Source organism: Cajanus cajan, chromosome 7, assembly GCF_000230855.2.
Source record: "Cajanus cajan strain Asha chromosome 7, NIPB_CcT2T_4, whole genome shotgun sequence".
In the NCBI taxonomy this organism is placed as follows: Eukaryota; Viridiplantae; Streptophyta; class Magnoliopsida; order Fabales; family Fabaceae; genus Cajanus; species Cajanus cajan.
This window is the reverse complement of record NC_138523.1, coordinates 58312272-58333041: the sequence shown is the minus strand read 5'-3', so window position 1 is coordinate 58333041 and position 20770 is coordinate 58312272. Positions and strand designations below refer to the sequence as shown.

At 40.9% G+C, this 20770-nt stretch overlaps 1 protein-coding gene across 4 annotated transcripts; it reads left to right on the top strand.

Moving 5' to 3' along the window:
- Window positions 1-300: 300 nt before the first annotated feature.
- On the top strand, window positions 301-6262 carry IPT1 (isopentenyltransferase 1). Of its 4 annotated transcripts, none has more exons than XM_083060289.1 (2): window positions 301-1443; window positions 6000-6262. In XM_083060289.1, exon 1 carries the CDS (start codon window positions 502-504, stop codon window positions 1432-1434), a length of 933 nt encoding a protein of 310 aa, XP_082916415.1. In that variant the 5' UTR covers window positions 301-501; the 3' UTR covers window positions 1435-1443; window positions 6000-6262. The 4 variants fall into 4 exon arrangements, with proteins under 4 accessions (XP_082916415.1, XP_020237655.1, XP_020237654.1 ...); XM_020382066.2 differs by lacking the exon at window positions 6000-6262 and adding an exon at window positions 1800-2176; XM_020382065.2 differs by lacking the exon at window positions 6000-6262 and adding an exon at window positions 1779-2176.
- The last annotated feature ends 14508 nt before the right edge of the window (window positions 6263-20770 follow it).

Here is a 20770-nt window from a genome sequence, read left to right as displayed (position 1 = left end):
TAATTCAACTCTATATTTCATATATAACTTGTTAATCACATTTAAGGGGGTTGGGATTAATTCGAATCCTATAAATCTATAGAAAATAAAAATAAGATTAATTTTAAATAAGATGAAATTTAGAATTTAGAAATGAATTAAAATTTATAGAGTTGAATTAAGTAATGAAGTAAGAAATTGAAGCTTTGATTTATTGAATTAGTTTGGTAAGCGGTTTAATGCGCATAAGCGGTTTAATGAGGCATGAAAACTATGGTTTAAATAAGTGGTGGGATATGTGTCCCTCAGGCCTCATCTCACTCAAAACTCAAAAGAGAGAGTGGCGAGTAGTGAGAAAGAGCGGAGAAACCATTGAAAGACAATGCAAGAAGAGCATTAAGCAGGAACAGTGTGAGATTAAAATTGATAGGCATTGGGCATTGGGCATTGGGCATTGGGCATGTTGGCAATGCCGTTTCTATCATAAACCAAAAGGCAACAGACACTTTCTCTTTCCTTCCCATGAGACTGTGGATCCTGCAACCCCAGCCCCAGCGGTACCACTACCCCATAAAGCGGTGGACCCGCATGGACGCGGCCTTCCACCGCCGGAAGGACAAGGTGGTCGTCATAATGGGGGCGACAGGCTCCGGCAAGTCCCGCCTCTCCATCGACCTCGCCACCCTCTTCCCCTTCTCGGAAATCATAAACTCAGACAAAATGCAAGTCTACCGCGGCCTCGACATAACCACCAACAAGATCCCCCACTCCCACCGCCGCGGCGTCCCCCACCACCTCCTCGGCGACGTCGACCCCTCCCACGGGGACTTCTCCCCCGCCGACTTCCGCTGCCGCGGCGCAGACACCATCGCCGACATCAGCGCCCGGGGAAACCTCCCCCTCCTCGTGGGCGGCTCCAACTCCTTCGTCCACGCGCTCCTCGTCCAAAACTTCGACCCTCGCTTCAACGTCTTCCATAGCCAAGCCCTTATATCCTCTCACCTCCGCTACAACTGTTGCTTCCTCTGGGTCGACATAGCCTTCCCTGTCTTATCCCAATACTTGCGCCAACGAGTTGACCAAATGCTTGACTCGGGGATGCTCGACGAGTTGGCTCAGTTCTTCGACCCGGACGCCGCCTCTCGAACCCGGTTCGGCCTCCGAAAGGCCATTGGGGTCCCCGAGTTCGACCGCTTTTTTAATAAATACCTGGGGTCTCATGCTGGCTCCGATCCTCTGCGGGAGCATGCATATAGGGAAGCGGTCAGGGCGATCAAAGATAACACGTGTCAGTTGGCCCAGCGTCAGATTGGGAAGATCGAGCGGTTGAGACGTGCCGGGTGGGACCTACGGAGGATCGACGCTACGGAGGCCCTCACGTCAGGCTCCCATGTATGGGAGAGACAGGTGTTGGAACCAAGCGTGAAGATTGTGAAACGCTTCTTGATGGAGTAGGTCTTCCAGGTACTATTCCTTCCTGGTTCCTACTTCCTACTTCCTACTTCCTACTCTCATTTTTCATTTCTTTTTCTATCTCTTTATTTTACCCCACAAAAACTTATTTTTAATTGGGACGGAAATTTTATCACTATGTAGTATGTACAAAATGCAAATGCAGCGCCTCACTTTGTTTCTGCTGTCGCCTGTCGGAGGTTTACCTTTGACACGTGTAAGATTCCCCAATTTTCCTCTCCAGCCTCAGCAATGTAAAAATAAAAATATATATATAGTATAGCAAATGTTGACAAAGTTTTGGTATTAGTAGTCCTACTAGTTTATTTATTTGGGTTCTCCAACAGCTTCAATTGTATGTATGCTAGTCACATGATGGGTGTGGACTGTGGAGGATGAAATGATGAGCAAATCACGTAGGAAAGTTTCCAACGGCAAGCAACACATTTATATTTATTTGTATACCATGATGAAATGAGACCAAATTCTCTCCAACCCCACTGCTGTTGAATTAACTAAAAGACAAGTATTCGCTTTTTCTTTCTCTCTCTCTCTCTCCTCCCTTTCCTTGGTGTGTTTTCGTTTTGGTTACAAAGAGGCATGAGGAAGAGGAAAGGGATCCATGGACTGTGAATTTGTCTTGGCTTGCTCCCAAACAAATTGTAGGACGATGTTCATTTTATTCATTCTGTCTCCACTCAGAACAACGCATTTATGTTACCCAAACAAATACCTTCCGTATTTACATTCACCAAATCTAAAGATCAAGACATTCTAAATTCTCTTTGCTCCTTCATTGCCTCCACTTTCTATATCATTAATTAATTTATGTGAGCCTTCACACAAGAGGACGCTCGCACCATATTTCTTTTCGGATAACACTTGGATTTGTGTAATTTGCGCAAAATAAAATTCACATTAATTATTCTCTATTATTTCAATTTTTTAATTTTAAAATTGCCTGTATTTCTCTATATTAATTCACCTAAAAATTATTCTTGGACACTTTGTTTTGACTTCCATTTTTTTTTTACCTGGGACTGAGGAATATTCTTATTTATTTATTTATAATTATTAGCATTGAGTTGAGAATCCTAATAAAGTAATGCTAAATACCCAACTCTTGGTTTTTTTAGTAACAAGCGTCGAGAATCCTAATAAAATAATCTTAAGTTCCCAACTCTTGCATTGTTTGTGAAAGAGAGATCTAGACTATCTATCAAATATTTTTCTTAAAATGTTATCTTTTTTATGTGTGTGAAGGCGTCTCAAGTTATTTAGGAATATAACAAAAATATTCTTATGCTGAAATATTTTACATTTTTTAAGAATAACATGTATTTCTTAAAATATCTATATTCTTTTTTCTTGATCTTTCTGTTATTGATTCTTATAACTAGTGTCATTATGACCCCTCATTTCAATTGACTAATGACATAATACTCAGCAAAACATAATAATATACGCGTGCATTAAATTAAATACAACGTGTTATATAACAGAACTTAAATTACATTTAAGATGTTCAAGCAAATCGTATTATTAATTTTTTTTTATACGATCAAACAAGTAATAGAAAGGGCATGTCTTCTCGAAGTCTCATCCGTCGAGTTGCACTGCAGGCATTAGGAATAGGAATATAGAATGGCAACAACCACGTCACTTCAGTTGTGGTATGAGGTCCGTATTATGATATTATCACCTGAATATGGTTCATGGATTGTCAATTTGGACTACAGTGGTAAAAATATGTATTTTTGTAAACATCAACAACAATATATTCAGCATTTAGTTTTTTTTTAATGCATTAATATATCTTTTACAACCATTTTGTGATTTTAAATTTTGAAAATTTTTAATTATTGTCAAATTTAGATTAAAATAAAATAAAATATAAATATAAATTCTATAAAAGATAAAATACCACCGATTAATGGTAAAATCATGTGAATAAAAGAAGGATAAAATATGATAGGTGTATTTATTGTGAAAAATGAATCATTTATTGTATTATATAAGAATAAACTAAAGGCATAAAACTTTTTAAATTTTTTATATAAAAATAAATTAAGGTTAAAAAAAAGATTAAGTTGAAAAGTAAATTATAGAAACAAGTTGTGTGAATCAAGTATTAATTTGATATGATGCATCGAAAATCAAAATCATGACCATTAATTATAGAAACAAGTTGTGTGAATCAAGTATTTATTGTATCATGTAGGTATAAATAATATCGATTATTTTTTATAAGTTATTCTCATCTGAATAACCTTTAAATTCCTCTTGTTCTGACTATCCGAGATGTTCCAAGTTACCCTATGACACTCAATAATGGTCTCATTAATTCAAGGAGGGTAAATGAAGTCGCAAATGAATTACTAGACTTTGAAGAAAGATAAAAGGTTGGAGCATTAAATAGCGTTTGTAAGAAAATATTAACCTCATGTGATGTACTACTGTACTCAAAGAAATTAATTTAGCAGCATTAATGAGTGTAAGGAAGGCAAAGTATGGTGTTCTACAATCGAAGCTAGCATGAGCTGAGCTTTTGTTCACGTTGTCCTTTTTTACGTTACTGACTTGTTGTCCTTGAAATTGTTTTCTTTCATCTGGGAGGGAACCAGAGGGGACTGGGGAGTGTTTGATAGCTAGGCATAGGTAGCGCAGATGGTTAATAACTAGAGCCAAGTTCTTGGGCTCTGTTTCTGAATTTTCTGCAAACAGGTGTATAAATTCTGCATAATGTACAAGAGCAAGAATGAAAAATTTGGTGCTTTCATCTTCCCCTCACCCACGCCCCTCCCCCGAGAACTCCCAACTTCATGTACTTTCGCATTGTGATTTGTGGGGGGCCAACTTCTCTATGCTCTGTTGGTCCTCCTACATAATACTAGAACCCTGCTCCTAAACCAATAATAAGGGGTCCCTTGCATGTTAAGGTACAAATGTTCCTGTCTCTTAGGTTTTCAGTTCCCATTTTTGATGAATACTAGTCAATTCTTTAGGAAACCATACCAAGATAGGTTGGACCCCCGACCCTCTCTATATTTCCTCATTTATCTCTTTCTCCTTCTATCAATCATAAATTTCTCTCACCAAACCATTCAAATGCATTTAAGGAAACCTAAATAAAAAATTTTCTTGCATCATCATTATTTTGTGTTAGCGTGATAGGCCTAAATAACGTAAATCATTTAAGAAAAGTATTCTAACTAGTGCCAATAAGTTGATATGTCATGTGAAAAGGCGTAGAAATGGTCAGTAATGCTAAAGTACCATTGTTTAATTTTCTTGAATCATGATTGTTTTTTGTTACTGTGATAGCAGTACTTTGAATTTCGGTAAATTATGAAGAAGTAACAAGTTTTACAACATAACTCATATATACGTTATTAAAATAAATGCAACTTAGAAACCACGAATTTTCAAGTGGCAACAAGCAAATTCATATTCCATACTCGTTACTAGTTGCTATTACTAAACACAAAGTTGCCTTGAGCATGCATGTTTCTCTTGTTCTTCGGTCCAACTAGCTAGTGTGGTTGTATGTTCATGATTACATGTTCTTTAGTTTTAATAGCTCCTAGGCTGCATAATTATTCAACGCGTCCTAGAAGAACCCAAATTGGCTGACATGGATCACAGGTGGAACCACATACTTAAAGTAGCGTAGTTAGCTGTATAAGGGGGGTATTTTGTCAAGTCATTAGTATAATGTCATAGATAACATAAGTGGTATTGCATTAAAATAGGTTTAATTGCTGCCAAATTAATGGTTATACTACAGCTTGTAATCTCAGATCGAACACAATAATAGAAATGTCCAAATTGATTGGTGCATGTGCAATCCGCATGGAAACTCATCACACTAGTTCCCTTGGGAACCAAGGTTAAAGACAAATAATGGCATGTAGCTGACACTCTTAATAAATGAAACAAAAAGGACAGATAAGAAAATTATAAAATGTGCAAAACAATTTTGGTATTATTACTATAATTGACTACAGTTCCTTCCTGTGAGAAGTGCGTAGATTACAAGTGTCTGTTTGTTCTTTTCGACAATGTAACGATACGAGAGTAAAATACTTAATTCTGCCTCTTAATTTATTTTTTCCTATCTTAGGAATGCCTGGAATGAAGAATTAGATCCAGTTCCTTGCTAATTTATAATGAAAATTGTATTTGTCATGGTAAATTTGAACTCAAATTTGACCTTGATTAATGGCGTTGTGGGAATTGAAGAATATGCGATGGTCACATTCTGCACACTATACTTTCTAGCTGTTTGTGGACTAATAATTAACTTAAAAAAAAAAACGCTTTGGGTGTACTGTACGTACTAAAAATGCTGCGGATCATTATCAGTGGTTAAGATTTTCATGTGAGAATGTCTTATAAATTTGTAAATGATTAGCGACTGGTCACTACTTGGTCCAATTGACTATTTTAAGAATAAAATCATTATTATTATTTTGTTCCCTATCTCTTGACTAGAATAAGCTTCTCCATTATTCATTAGTCTGAATTTATTATATAGTATTTTGGTTGCAATTTGGCATGGTCTACAGGAAATGTATAGCAACTTGAAGTATTTTTATACATCACTCAATTGAGGCAGTAAAGCAGAGCATGCAGCAGCAGATGTTGCCGTCTGGCGACATATTGGGATGAGCTACTACTTAGCTGTTCTCTATATCCAGGCATTTTAATTTTGGTGAACAGTTTGTACAGGATAACATTCGCTAAAGGGACTTCAAAAATATTTAATCCTTCTGTATTTAAATCATTTTATGGATCTTAATTAAATATACTTGTAACACCCAATTTCAAAAAATAAACAAAATGTCATAATGGATAATAATTTAAAAAATAGTTTAATCTATATTATATTTTTAATATACCTTTTCTTATACAGAAATTTAATAGAAATTCAGCATGGTACAAAACATAAATTTTGTTAAGAAAGGCTCAAAATTGAATAGTCATATCTAATAATCAATAAGATTTTTTTAAGAATATTTATTTATTTTTTCTCAAATCAATATTCTCAATTTTTTCATTCAAAGCTCTTAATTTATTTTATGTTACGAATATATTCATAAATATATGAATATATATTTATATTGATGCTTTATTACTTTGAGATGAGGGAGTATTTTGTGGAGGGGAATTGGGTTTAGTAAAAGAAGTGAAATTATTTTTTGACGTGGAGTCCAAGTAAAAGATATAATGTATGTGTCAGTTGTGGTTGGAAGTGAACATGCTGGTTTTTAATGAAGCTGTCCTTCTAAGAATGTTAGATGATGGGAGATCCAAGGGAGTGAAAGACAAAAATTTATTTGACAACGTGGGTGGTGGCTCACTGGGCCAAATGCATATATAATATGGTGAGCGAGGGGAACACATGATGGCTCTATGGCAGAGATGAAGAACACACCTTTGAGGTTTGTGGTGCTTAGACAGTGCGCGTGCGGTTGTTTTTGCGCATGATCCTATAACTCACCCTAGGCCATGCCCACTATTATTTTATTACACGCCATGTCTCTGGAACATCACTACATTACCCGCTCAAGGTTCATGGAATGCCGTGTGTGTCTCCATTTTTATGAGAACAATGTGGGGGTGCTTTCTAATTTTCCATGCCTTGCACCTAGAGCTCTTCCATGTCAGGCACTATACCAATCATAAAATAAGCTAAAATGAAAATTCAATATTAAAAGAAAGAACAATCCTGATTGATAGATACAAAAAAAAAAAAACATTTAAATCTACTGTTACTTCTTATATCTTATAATAAGTATTATTTTATATTTTATTTTAAAAAAATAGTTAATAAATGAAAGAGTATATCAATTCTATAAATTTAGCTAAGTTATTATTTTTTTTTCTAGAAACAATATAACACATTTGTAACATTCAAAAAAATATTATTACCAATCAAGTGAGAAGAGTGTTTATAATGAGTGAGTATGAAAAATAAATTTTAATCACACAACTATTCACAAATGTTTTGGATTAAGAGTTAGGGTTGAAAAAAATGGTTGAAACTCAAAAAAGAAAATAAATTTAGGATCGTGATATATATTTCTTTTTTTTTCTTTTATAAGTAAATCTTCTTTCTTTTAATTTTTTTTATAAATATTTTTAATTTTTACTTTTTTTTTTTTAATTTTGTACCTTTAACATTCAATTTAACATTTTTTCTTTTCCATACACCTACTGTTCTTACCGGAAATCTGCTGTAGAGTTGATCCGCCAGGTAAGATCGGTGAGCCTCCTTCGCTGGTACGCTGGTGCTCCAAGATGGGGGTGATACCTGCAAAAGAGACTCCGATGCTAAAGTTAAGGTTTGTATGAGTATGAGTCTCGTATATGTAATGCACGTACCTTGATGTGATTTAGGGTTGCTTTGGGCCTTGGGCCTGAGATAAGATATGATAAGATTAGATAGTGGATCTCGTCCGAAGCGAGATCCCTCGAGATCAGTTATGATCTGCTTAAATGTCGGGCTGACGTCGCGTAGCGCGTGCCCGACCTCATCTTGTGCTGTGATGCTGAGCTCGGAGCTCGGCTTCGCAGTATGGACAGTACACTAGCCTCCCGAGCTCCGAAGACCGTAGGTCGAGGAGTTAAGACCAAGCTCACTGGGGGGAAGTGACCTTTCGCGTACGTCTGCCTGTTTAGATGCCATGTGTCGTAACTGTTCATTTTCCGAAAATGTGCAGGTGGTGCGTTAAGGGAAATGACGGTTATGCAATGATGGTCTTGCAATTAATGTGTTGTCAGCGTGTCCTTAGGTTGACACGTGGCATGACTATTTTGAAATTTGGGGAAAAAGCCCTTTTCTCTTTCTCTCCCGCGTCTCTCCTCATTCACTCTACTTCCTTCCACTCTTTGGCTTCTTGAGTACGATAATCCTCTTTGCCTTCTCGTTCCTCGCCTTCTCATTTCCGTTCGCTTTCCGTCTCCATTTTCGGTAATCCCGTCACTACTAGGGTTAATTTCTGAGGAGGAGTACCAGGTACTTCCTTTCTACAGTTCTCTTTTTTCTTTTCCCCAGGTCTTCTCTTTCTTTAATGGCTGGTGGGAATGGTGTCGTCTCTTCTGCGCCTGCCAGCGGCAAGGCGCGCGGTAAGGCGGTGGCTACTAGGAGAGCCGCCGCCGAGAAGAGGGATCCGCCTCCGCCCCGGGGCCCGGATCCAGGCATCCCTGGCTACGACTGGGTCAAGCGTGAGATGGCGGGGGTCCAGAGCGTTTTTCGGTCCTTTCTTGAGGTTAACGGGATCCCGCGGTCGTGCAGGGTTTGTGACCCTTCTATTTCCCAGATGATCCGGCTTGAACCTTGTCAGGCCGGTGAGGGTGTGTACATGGGGAAGTCTACCGACTCTCCTTATTTCTATATGTATCATTATTTTTTTAGAGATTTAGGTGTCTGTCTTTCCTTCACTCAGTTTGAGTGTGATTTTTTGAACTTCATCAACTCGGCTCCTTGCGAGTTGCACCCCAATAGTTGGGGTTTTTTCAGGGCTTTTCAAGTCCTGTGTACAGTTTTGGGGATAGAGGTGTCTCTTCCCGTCTTCCTTCATTTTTATCAGTTGAAGGTAGGCGTTCCGCCATACGACATATTATCTCTGAGTGGGAGTAGGGATGGGGGTTTGTTTACTCTCTACTCCCAGTCGTACAAAAATTTCAAACAAGAGTTTTTCTGAGTCGCTCTTGTGAACGTTGACCCCTTGGAAGATGGGGCGTTTTATTTCGGGGGGTTGCCGAGATTTCCCTTCTATTGGTGCCCCCGACCATCTAGGTTTCATGGGGTGGGCCAAGTGAAGCTGACGGCTTCAGAGGCGGCTGCCATCGAGAACCTCACCGCGCTTCCTCGTCCGTTGGATTGCAAGCTCGTTTTGTCGCTTGCGAACTCGGCATACAGGGAGAGGGGCTTGGAGAGTGAGTATTTTGTTTTTTGGTGGCTTGGAGTTTGTGTAGCTTACTTTTGCTGATGTGTTTTGTTTCTTGTCTGTAGGTATCATGGGGAAGAACTTGTGGCGCGAGCTTAAGCATCGCTACCACGTCACCGAGCTCGAGGTCCCCGAGCCCCAAGAGGAGGATGCTTCCGGCCCCCTGAGGGTTAATCAAAAAAAGAAAGAGGGGAACGAAGGAGGTTGGGGGGACCTCCGCCCCTCCGGATGCCGAGGAGGTAACCTCCAAAGCTGCCGACGCTGACGCAGTGGACCTTACTGAGAGTCCAACGCCCATGGGGGCTCCTCAGGTGGCCGTTGAGGGGATAGCTCAGGCTGCTGAGCAGTTTGTTCAACCTGCCGAGGTGGTGAGTGCCTTGTCTCTTCGGCTTTTTGTTGTCTTCTATTGTGCTTTTTCTATTTTCTGACCTAGGGCTGTCTTCCGTAGGCAGGGGAGGCTACCGAGGCGGCGACTCAGGCTGCTGAGCAGGCCGCCCGGGTTGCCGAGGTGGCGACCCCAACCGCCGAGCAGGCTGCCCACGCTGCTGAGGTAGGTAGTGTACCCTGCTTTTTGTGATTCCCCGTATGTTGTCCTTTTCCTTTTTTGACATGGTGCTGGTTTTTACAGGTGAGGTCGGATATTCCTATCGCCGACCCTCCAGTTGCCGAGCAGGGGACGCCGGCTTTTGCCTCTGCCGAGGCTCGTGGCAAGGAGCCAAGTTTTGAGGTCCCGACGACGACGCCTGTCATGTCTGCTCCTTCACCTGGTTCGTCCCAGGGGGTTTCCCGAAGCCGATACCTCGCTCACCGCTTCGGGAAGGGTCGCTCCGACGTGAGGTTGGACCATGTTAGCGCCTCGGTTGACATGGACTCGTTATGGAGTGCGGGGGTGACCGCCGAGAAATTCTTCCCCACAGGTTCGTTGAGCGCTGGGGACCAAGAAATGATCGAAGGGTCAGGGCCTGTTGAGAGCTTTGACGCGGCTCAGGTCCTTTTGCAGAGGGAAACGACCATCATTGGCCATTGGAAGCATAGGTGGCCCAAGCAGCAAGAGGATCTGGCCAAGCTGAGGGGCCGACTTCAACCCTGGAAGGATGCGAATAAGATCCTGAGGGAGGAGAACAAGGTTCTTAGTGCTGCCCTTGGTGAGGCGAAGCTGCAGGGGGCCGAGCTTCGATCTGCGAAGGGCGACCTTGTAAGGGTGCAGAAGTCTCTTGAGATCGCCTTGCGATCCAACGAGGCCTATGCCTCCCAGGTGGGGGAGCTGCAGGAGCTCGTCGCCTTCTCTCGGGGTCGCGCCCGCTCTTTGGAGGATGAGGTGACGTCTTTCCGTGGCCAAGTGCGGGCTCTGGAGGATGTCGTGACTTCTCTTAAAGGAGAGTTGGCGGTGGCGGCTGAGGAGCGCCTCCGTAGCGAGGTCATTCTTGGTGGCCGGGAGGACGAGATTGCCACCTTGAGGGAGGAGCTTGCGGAGCTGGCGACGGGGAAGGCGGCCGTGGAAGGGAGGCTTGCGGAGGTTGAACGCTTCGTTGTGATGGAGCACAAGAGGGGCTTCCAAAAGGCTGCTCGTCAGGCACGGCTCCTTACTCCCGAGTTTGACTTTTCCTCCATGCATGTGGAGAAGGTTGTCCGCTTTGGGAGGCTGGTCAAGGAGGACGATGTCGATGACAGTTCTAGCTTTTCCTTTGGACTCGAGTGTCAAACTCTGCAAGTATTTTGTATATATATTGTTCTTCGAGATTCGATTTTCCTTACTTTGATTGTTTTTCTGTCTTATCGGGCTCAATCTTGTTTTTAGAGTAGGATAGACTGTATTAAGGGTTCGAATTCGACCACAGATGGACGTCCTAAGGTTCGAACTTGACCTAGAGTTTGCGTAAAATGAATTGTATCGAGGTTCGTACTCGACCTCAGTTTTTGTGTAAAATGAATTTCATCGAGGTTTGGATTCGACCTTGAATGAACGCATCGAGGTTCGTATTCGTCCTCAATCTGGAGTAAAACGAGTTTTGTCAAGGTTCGTATTCGACCTCGAATAAACGCTTTGAGGTTCGTACTCGACCTCGATTTGGGGTAAAACGAATTACGCCGAGGTTCGTACTCAACCTTGAATGAGCGTATGGAGGTTCGTACTCGACCTCAATTTGGAGTAAAATGAATTTTGCCGAGGTTCGTACTCGACCTCGAATGAGCGTATGGAGGTTCGTACTCGACCTCAATTTGGAGTAAAACGAATTTTTCCGAGGTTCATACTCGACCTCGATTTGGAGTAAAACGAATTTTGCTGAGGTTCGTACTCGACCTCGAATGAGCGTATGGAGGTTCGTACTCGACCTCAATTTGGAGTAAAACGAATTTTGCCGAGGTTCATACTCGACCTCGATTTGGAGTAAAATGAATTTTGCCGAGGTTCGTACACGACCTCGAATGAGCGTATGGAGGTTCGTACTCGACCTTAATTTGGAGTAAAACAAATTTTGCTGAGGTTCGTGCTCGACCTCGAATGAGCGTATGGAGGTTCGTACTCGACCTCAATTTGGAGTAAAACGAATTTTGTCAAGGTTCGTACTCGACCTAGAATGCTTTGAGGTTCGTACTCGACCTCGATTGGGGGTAAAATGAATTACGCCGAGGTTCGTACTCGACCTCGAATGAGCGTATGGAGGTTCGTACTCGACCTCAATTTGGAGTAAAACGAATTTTGCCGAGGTTCGTGCTCGACCTCAATTTGGAGTAAAACGAATTTTGCCGAGGTTCGTACTCGACCTCGAATGAGCCATGGAGGTTCGTACTCGACCTCAATTTGGAGTAAAACGAAATTTGCCGAGGTTCGTACTCGACCTCGATTTGGAGTAAAACGAATTTTGTCGAGGTTCGTACTCGACCTCGAATGAGCGCATGGAGGTTCGTACTCGACCTCAATTTGGAGTAAAACGAAATTTGCCGAGGTTCGTACTCGACCTCGATTTAGAGTAAAATGAATTTTGCCGAGGTTCGTACTCGACCTCAAATGAGCGTATGGAGGTTCGTACTCGACCTCAATTTGGAGTAAAACGAATTTTGCCGAGGTTCGTACTCGACCTCGATTTGGAGTAAAACGAATTTTGCCGAGGTTCGTACTCGACCTCGAATGAGCGTATGGAGGTTCGTACTCGACCTCAATTTGGAGTAAAACGAATTTTGCCAAGGTTCGTGCTCGACCTCGAATGAGCGTATGGAGGTTCGTACTCGACCTCAATTTGGAGTAAAACGGATTTTGTCAAGGTTCGTACTCGACCTCAAATAAACGCTTTGAGGTTCGTACTCGACCTCGATTTGGGGTAAAACGAATTACGCCGAGGTTCGTACTCGACCTCGAATGAGCGTATGGAGGTTCGTACTCGACCTCAATTTGGAGTAAAACGAATTTTGCCGAGGTTCGTGCTCGACCTCGATTTGGAGTAAAACGAATTTTGCCGAGGTTCGTACTCGACCTAGAATGAGCGTATGGAGGTTCGTACTCGACCTCAATTTGGAGTAAAACGAATTTTGCCGAGGTTCGTACTCGACCTCGAATGAGCGTATGGAGGTTCGTACTCGACCTTAATTTGGAGTAAAACGAATTTTGCCAAGGTTCGTACTCGACCTCGATTTGGAGTAAAACGAATTTTGCCGAGGTTCGTACTCAACCTCGAATGAGCGTATGGAGGTTCGTACTCGACCTCAATTTGGAGTAAAACGAATTTTGCCGAGGTTCGTACTCAACCTCGAATGAGCGTATGGAGGTTCGTACTCGACCTCAATTTGGCGAGGTTCGGACTCGACCTCGAATGAGCGTAATAGAGTTAAATGAGTTTTCATGAGGTTCGAATTCGACCTCGAATGAAAGTGTTAAGGTTCGTACTCGACCTCATAGTTTTGGCGAGGTTCGGACCCGACCTCGGATGAGCGTGAAAGAGGTTGGTTCGATTTCGTCCTTTATAAAACCAATAAATAATAATGTGGATTGAGCAAAATGAGTGTTTTTATTGATCATTTTTGTGTGCCTCGTTAAAAACTCTCCCAGTCAAGGACTGAGGCGGGAAAAGAGTGCACAACTTCGTTCATACAGAAAAGGGAAATGGAACTTAAGGAGCTACGGTGGGGGGACCCCCTTGCTTTGCTTGCCGGACGAGGAGATCTTCAGACTCTCGGCGTAACACTGCCGAGCTATCTTCTGATTTGCTTTGACGGAGATGATCTTACCGTCATTCCCTGAGAACTTCATGGTGAGGTGTGGAGTGGATACCATTGCTCCGAGCTGATTCAAGGTTGGCCTCCCGATAATGATGTTATAGGAGGTGTTGGCCTCCACGAGGAGGTATCGAACCATGATTCTCCTTGTATCCGGAGGTACCCCGAAAGTTGTTAGTAGGTCTACGTACACGCGAGTGTGAACTCGCTCTCCTGCGAAGCCGACTAGGGGCTCCGTGTGAGGTTGGATGAGAGAATGGGGGACGTCTAGCCTGAGGAACGTCGGCCAGTATACGACGTCGGCCGAACTCCCTTGGTCAATGAGTGTCTTCTGTACCTCCCAGTTGGCGACTTCCACCACGATAACCATGGGATCATCTTGGTTGGGGCTGACACCCGCGTAGTCCTCGTCAGAGAAGGAGATCGGTGGTGAGCTTTGGTGTGAGGTCGAGGTGGTAGAGTGGATGCAGTTGACATTTCGTAAGTGCCTCTTTCGGGCCGAGCTGCTGGCGCCTCCCCTAGCGAAACCACCTGCAACTGTGTTAATCACTCCTCGTAAGGGGGCTATCCCTGTTTCCTGGCTTATCTCGGCCTGCACTGCGCCGCCGGCATTTTGTTGGGAGCCAGAGGGTTGGTCCGTGCGAGCTCCCGAACCTCGGCCTCTGCCGCGCCCCCGACCGCCATAGCCTCCTCGGTGATCTTGCTGTCGCTGGATATACTGGTCGAGGTGGCCTGCCTGGACGAGCTCTTCGATACGGTCCCGAAGCGTGCAACACTTCTCCGTGGTGTGACCGTGGTTCCTGTGGTACCGACAGTGCTTGGACTTGTCGGCGCTGTTGGGAGTGTGACCTGGTGGTGGAAGGGCGAGTAGGTTGTTGTTGCTGGCTTCTTCTAGAATGTGGACTCTGGGTGCGTTCAGGGGAGTGTAGAAGTCATACCTCCCCCCTCTGTTTGCCCTAGCCGACTTCTTGAACTGGCTGTCATTGTTGACTTTGACCTTATCGTTGTGACCCTGCTCTGGCTTCGCTGGTCCTTTTCCGCGAACCTGGTCACGGAAGGCGGAGTGTTCCTCCATCTGGATGTAACCTGCAACGCGGGCACGGAGCTCGTCCATGTCGCGGGGAGACTCACGACATAAGCTGTCGACGAATGGCCCGGGCTTGAGTGCCATGAGCATGGCATGTAGGGCGACCTCGGGATTCAGGTTCCTGATCTTGATCGAGGTGGCAGCGAACCGTCCATGAATGCCCGGAGCGGTTCATCGTCGTTTTGTCTGAGACTGGCCAAGGCGGCTGAAGTGACATGGTGAGGTCGGCTCGTCGCATATTGCGCGGTGAACCTCCGGACTAGGGTGCCGAAGCTGTCGATGGACTCGGCAGGCAGTTGGGTGTACCAGTTGAGCGCGGAACCCTTAAGTGAGGTCAGAAACACCCTGCACAAGATAGTATCGTTGTTGGTGTAAAGATTTACCTGTGTTGTGTACAGGTCGATGTGCTCGTCCGGGTCCGTCGTGCCATCGTAGCGGTCGAGGTGGAGAGGCTTCCACCCATGAGGGAGTGGTGTCTCCATAATGCCATCCACAAAAGGGTGGCGGCGGAAGGTTGACTGATCCCCCGCGGCATGAGTAGGAGCCTTGCTGACTTCATGGGTCGGCTTGTGCGTCGGTGCATGGGACCGATGTGAAGCAGGTCTGGGGGTTGGAACCTTAGTTGCAGTCCGGGATTGGGAGACTGAGTGCTCCTCCTTCTCGTGGTTGCTCGTATGAGGAGGATGATCGGAGTGGCGGTGAGGGAGTTGAGCGCGGATTCGGTCGTTCTCGACGCGTAGCGCCGCCAGGTCGGCTTCATTAGCGGTACGCATTGCTGCTAGGTCAGTGTCGTGCTTGGCACGCATGTTTTGTAGGTCGGCGGCATGTTGCTGCCGCATCTGTTCGACCTGGTCGATTAGTCTCCTCAACGCTGCTTCGTTATCCATGGTAGTTGAGTGGTTTGCGTCGTCTGTTGTGCGTCTACTATGGCTTCTGGTGAAAACCATAAGCGTGGCCGATAAGAGTTGTCTTGATCGGCCCCACGGTGGGCGCCAAATATTTTTACCGGAAATTTGCTGTAGAGCTGATCCGCCAGGTAAGATCGGTGAGCCTCCTTCGCTGGTACGCTGGTGCTCCAAGATGGGGGTGGTACCTGCAAAAGAGACTCCGATGCTAAAGTTAGGGTTTGTATGAGTATGAGTCTCGTATATGTAATGCACGTTCCTTGGTGTGATTTAGGGTTGCTTTGGGCCTTGGGCCTGAGATAAGATATGATAAGATTAGATAGTGGATCTCGTCCGAAGCGAGATCCCTCGAGATCAGTTATGATCTGCTTAAATGTCGGGCTGACGTCGCGTAGCGTGTGCCCAACCTCATCTTGTGCTGTGATGCCGAGCTCGGAGCTCGGCTTTGCAGTATGGACAGTACACCTACTTTTCTCGTCTTTTCAGTTTTTAGTAGATAATTTTAATTATCTCAATTTTTACATTATTCCCTTCTCTCCTCTCCTTTTAGTTTTCATAATATTACCCTCTCTCTCCCATCTCTTAATGTTCACTCGTTCCTCAGGACATAGAATTGGCTTTCGACAATGTCATAGACATGTGTGACTTCTTCTGCAATGTGAAAGGTGTCAAACTAAATATGTATTCAAAAAAGTATAATATTAAATTTAGTATTTCAAATAATTTTAGTGTTCTAGAAAATATTTTGTAAAATGATAAAATTAGTGTTTTGAAAAATATTTTTTGAATATGTGCTTTTAACATAAATTTAGAAAGTACTTTTCTGGAATAGTAAATTTACCGTTCTAGAAAGAACTTTTCAAAATTATATAAAATAACACACTTTTGGAAACTATTTTTTGAAATATTAAATTTACTATTATGGAAAGTACTTTTTAAAAGTGTATTATTTTACATAATTTTGAAAAATTCTTTTTAAAATAGTAAATTTAGTATTCTATAAACTACTTTTTGAAAGTATATAAAAAATACAATTTCAAAACATATTTTGGAACACTAATTTCACTATTTCAAAATAATTTTACATTTCAGAAAGTACTTTCAAAAATATGAAATTAGTGTTTCAAAAAGTAATTTTCATAATACTAATTTTAATATTAAGGTTTCTAAAGGTGTGAAAAAGAGGGAGTGTTTGGAGAAGAAAACATACATCTGACTCGGCACTTTCAAAATTGTCAAGGAAACTGCATGTGCCAACAAGACCATCACACGTTAGTTCTATGATTTAGATGCATGTGAAAACTCAAAGAGGTGAGATGAAAGATAGTAATTTAAAATTCGAGAGAATTAAAACTAACTATTAAAATGGTGATGATGAGTGAAAAAAATAAGAAAGTGTAAAATTAAATTAAAAATATTAAATTGAAAGTTGAAGGTGTAAAATTAAAAAATAAAAAAAATCTTAAAAATAAAATAGAAAAAATAAAATAGGATAATTAAATTAGTAACATGTTCACAATTCGATTTATACATATTTATAGCCCAATTTAAAAAGTTATTTAATGATGAGAGAACTTTTAAAAAAAAAAGTCATACAATTATATATATTAAAAAGATATTTAAATAAATGAATTTTATTTGGTGAAAAATATCGTAATATTTTATTAATAAACGGTGAAAAAATTATATATATATTATATTATATATATATATATATATATATATATATATATATATATATATATATGATATTTGTTCTATCTTTTATCAATTAATAAGTATGTTGTAAAGGTAAAAAAAGAAAATAAAACAAAAATAACAATAGTCATGTATTAGTTATAACTAATTCAAACTTGTTATATACTTGTCCTGTCCGTTCTCTTTGTGAAAGGAGGAAAGCAATTCGGAAGTAATTCTTCTACTATTTATCTTATATTTACATGTTTTTATTTCCCTTTTTATGTTTTTTAATTGTATAGTACATAGATATGAATGAGAATAGGTTAGATTAAACTATATTTTAAATATATAAGTCACATTTATTCTATAAAATTAAAGTTTAAGTTTGATCGATTTTCTATCATAATTTTTTTAAAAAACTTGGTTTAACTTTTTCTTAAAATCTGATATGGTCTATTAACTTATTTAAAAACTCATTTTATATTGACAAATATTAAATAGGTTAATTAATTTAATTTTGAATAAATCAATAAATTTATTTTTAAATATGTGTGTGAATATAAATTAATAAACTTATATAAGGTTTTTGTTTTGAATAAAATCTCACAAACTCCATTATTCAAAAGCTTAGAGGGAGGATTCTAGAGATAAAAGCACTATTTCGTGAGCTTCCTTTTCCTCTAACTCTTATCCAATTTTTCCTTCTATCTCATGTTGTATTGTTGAATTGAATTCATGTCAATAGTGGTTGGAACCTTGGGGTTGAAATTAATTGGGTGAGGTGCAAAGTTTCGAGTTTCCATTCTTTTTGTACTTTGATTTCGTGCTAGCTCGAGGTAAGGGAAGCTGGATTTATAGTATTTTGGATGAGTTGATAGCTAGTAAATGATCTTTGTGATGCATGTGGTGTGAAATTCCAAAGGTTGTGGTTCTGTTGGTGAATTCAAAATGAAAGACATGTTGGAAATTTGGGTTTTTGGGTTCTTGAGGGAGAGAGTGATTATTTGCCATGAATTATTTTTATATGTTGATTTTTTAGTTGGATTTGAGTTTTATTTGACAAGTACAATCATTATTTTGTGTTGCATGTATGGTTGTGGTTGAATTTCAGGTGGATTTAGCAAAACTTGTAATTTGTGTAAGTGTAGTTTGTTCGTTGCGTCGGACACACCTTCATGGCACCGGGCATCGCTCTAACATGAGACTCTCTATCTCGACCATGCTGGGCATAAGATTGGTAGTGTTGAGCGTGAGAATAAAGACTCGTCTCAGGTTGAAATGGTGTTGAGCGTGGTTTAAGTGGCATCGAGCATGAGAACCTTAGGGTGTCTTTAACTTGGTGACGTCAAACCCAAGGTTGAGTGGCACCCAACGTGACCAAACCAGAGCTCTCTGTTTGGATAATGTGGGGCACTATTATGGTGACATTAGGTGTGGTACCTTGCCATGTCATGTGTTAGGTCTCAGGGCCTTTACCTTATTCACATTGAGCACGTGGTTGTGTAGCATTCGGTGTGGGCGAGGCAAAGATTTCCTTGCCTGGATGGTGTGGGTGTTAAGTGTTGGTTGTTGAAGGAAAACATGTTGGTTTATTTGTTGAATTGTTCAATTACTTGTTGATTGAGTCGTTTGTTGAAGTGTTGAGTTGAGCACTTCAACATTGGGAGGAAACTAAGTTAGCAGAGGTCTAGAGCTGAAGTGTTGAGTTGAGCACTGCAGCCTTCGGAAGAAACTGAGCTAGCAAAATTCCAGCAATGAAATGTTGAGTTGAGTGCTAAAGCATTGAGGGCAGATGACCAAATTTGGTCTTGAGATCTTCGTGAAAGTTTTATCCTTTGATGTTGTCTTTCCAATGGATTTGGAATCACCTGAAAGGGAGGTTTATAACTCAAGTTATGACCTTTTTAGTAAGTACAGGTCAAGCTATCAACATTTAGACAAATTGTTGCGATTTTTACAATTTTCAAAATGGTAAATGATGAAATTAGAACCTGAGTTCTTCATGAAAATTGTAGAAAAATTTCTTGTCTTTTATATAAGATAAGAATGAGCATGATAAGAGTAGTAGAACTTCCTATGTGATATTTTATGTGAAGGTTGTCATTTCATAATAAGTGATTTGGTTAAGTTGTATTATTTGTTGAAAGATGATTAAGTTGTAAGTTGTTCTAGTTGCTTAAGTTGGTTTATGATGTTATTTTCTTAAGATGGGAATGTTTTAAACATGTATGTTGTTTACGTTTTGTAAGTTGACTTGATGTGAAGTTGAAAGTTGAGTCGAGTTGTATGTTGTGAAGTTGTGTAGCCATGTTAGGATTCTATATGAACAATGTTGATGTGTTTTTGAGATGCATGTTGATCATATTGTTGCAAATGAGTTGTGATGATGGTGATATGACCACTTAGGACTAGAGGAGATATTTTCAAAGTTGTATATCTCATTGTGTGGATATTGTGTTATAGTACTCTGAGAGTCCAGTTTGTTAAAAAACCCTTCTTAGAAAGTTGACCCTTGTTGTGGATACTGTGTTGTTTCTCCTCTAGGACTTTGTTGGTACCGTGTGTAGGCAAGGTCGAGACACACATGTATGAAACAACCATAATATAGAGGTCAAGTCGAGCTATACTGATTACAAGTGACCAAATAAGTAAAGTACAAAGTCGAAAACTTAGTTCCTAACCAAGTATCGGAAGGTTGTAATATTTGGAGGATAATTGGTGGGTTAATCCCATAGGGAGCTTAGTTAATCTAACTAATGTCGTGATAGAGCAATACCCAACTGTTCTATCCTAACATTAGTACTATACTTCTTTGTTTAAGCGACAATATCTGAGGAACTAAGTTGCTATGTTGTGGATTTATATATGAATTGTTGTTGATCTAGCAAGCTCAAAAAGATTATCCTATGTTGTCAGTTTGGTAGGATCAAACCACTTAAACAACTCACCTTGTGTTGCAGGAGATCTCCTAGTTAAAATGCATGACAACGTATATAGTTGTTGTGTACTTGTGTTAAACATATGATGTTCTAAGATGATTGCGTTGTTCATATGCTACGTTGAACTGTGATGAAATGTGTTGTTGTGTTGATTCAAAGTTGGATTATGTTGATTTGTGTTGTATGTTATGATGTGTTGTTGCTATGTTGTCAAAGATGAGATTATGATGTGATGTTCCTATTGTATACACACACACGCGCGCACACACACACACACACACACACACACACACACACACACACACACACACACACATATATATATATATATATATATATATATATATGTTGTTTCCTTTTTTTCATAGTTTACCTTTGCGTGTTTTTATGTGATTTTGACTACAATGATCATACGTGGTATAAGAGCATGACAGGAATAAGGCTGGAGTATTGTAGTAGAGGCTACACAATGACATTGAAGTTGGATGTTTTGATGACTACCTATTGAAAGTAGATTTGTGTAGATAATTATAGTTACTTGATTGACAACTTAGTTGTATA

What these genes read in the sequence shown, in the direction of transcription:
- IPT1 (XM_083060289.1), top strand. Translation starts at nt 502, where the DNA reads ATGAGACTGTGGATCCTGCAACCCCAGCCCCAGCGGTACCACTACCCC.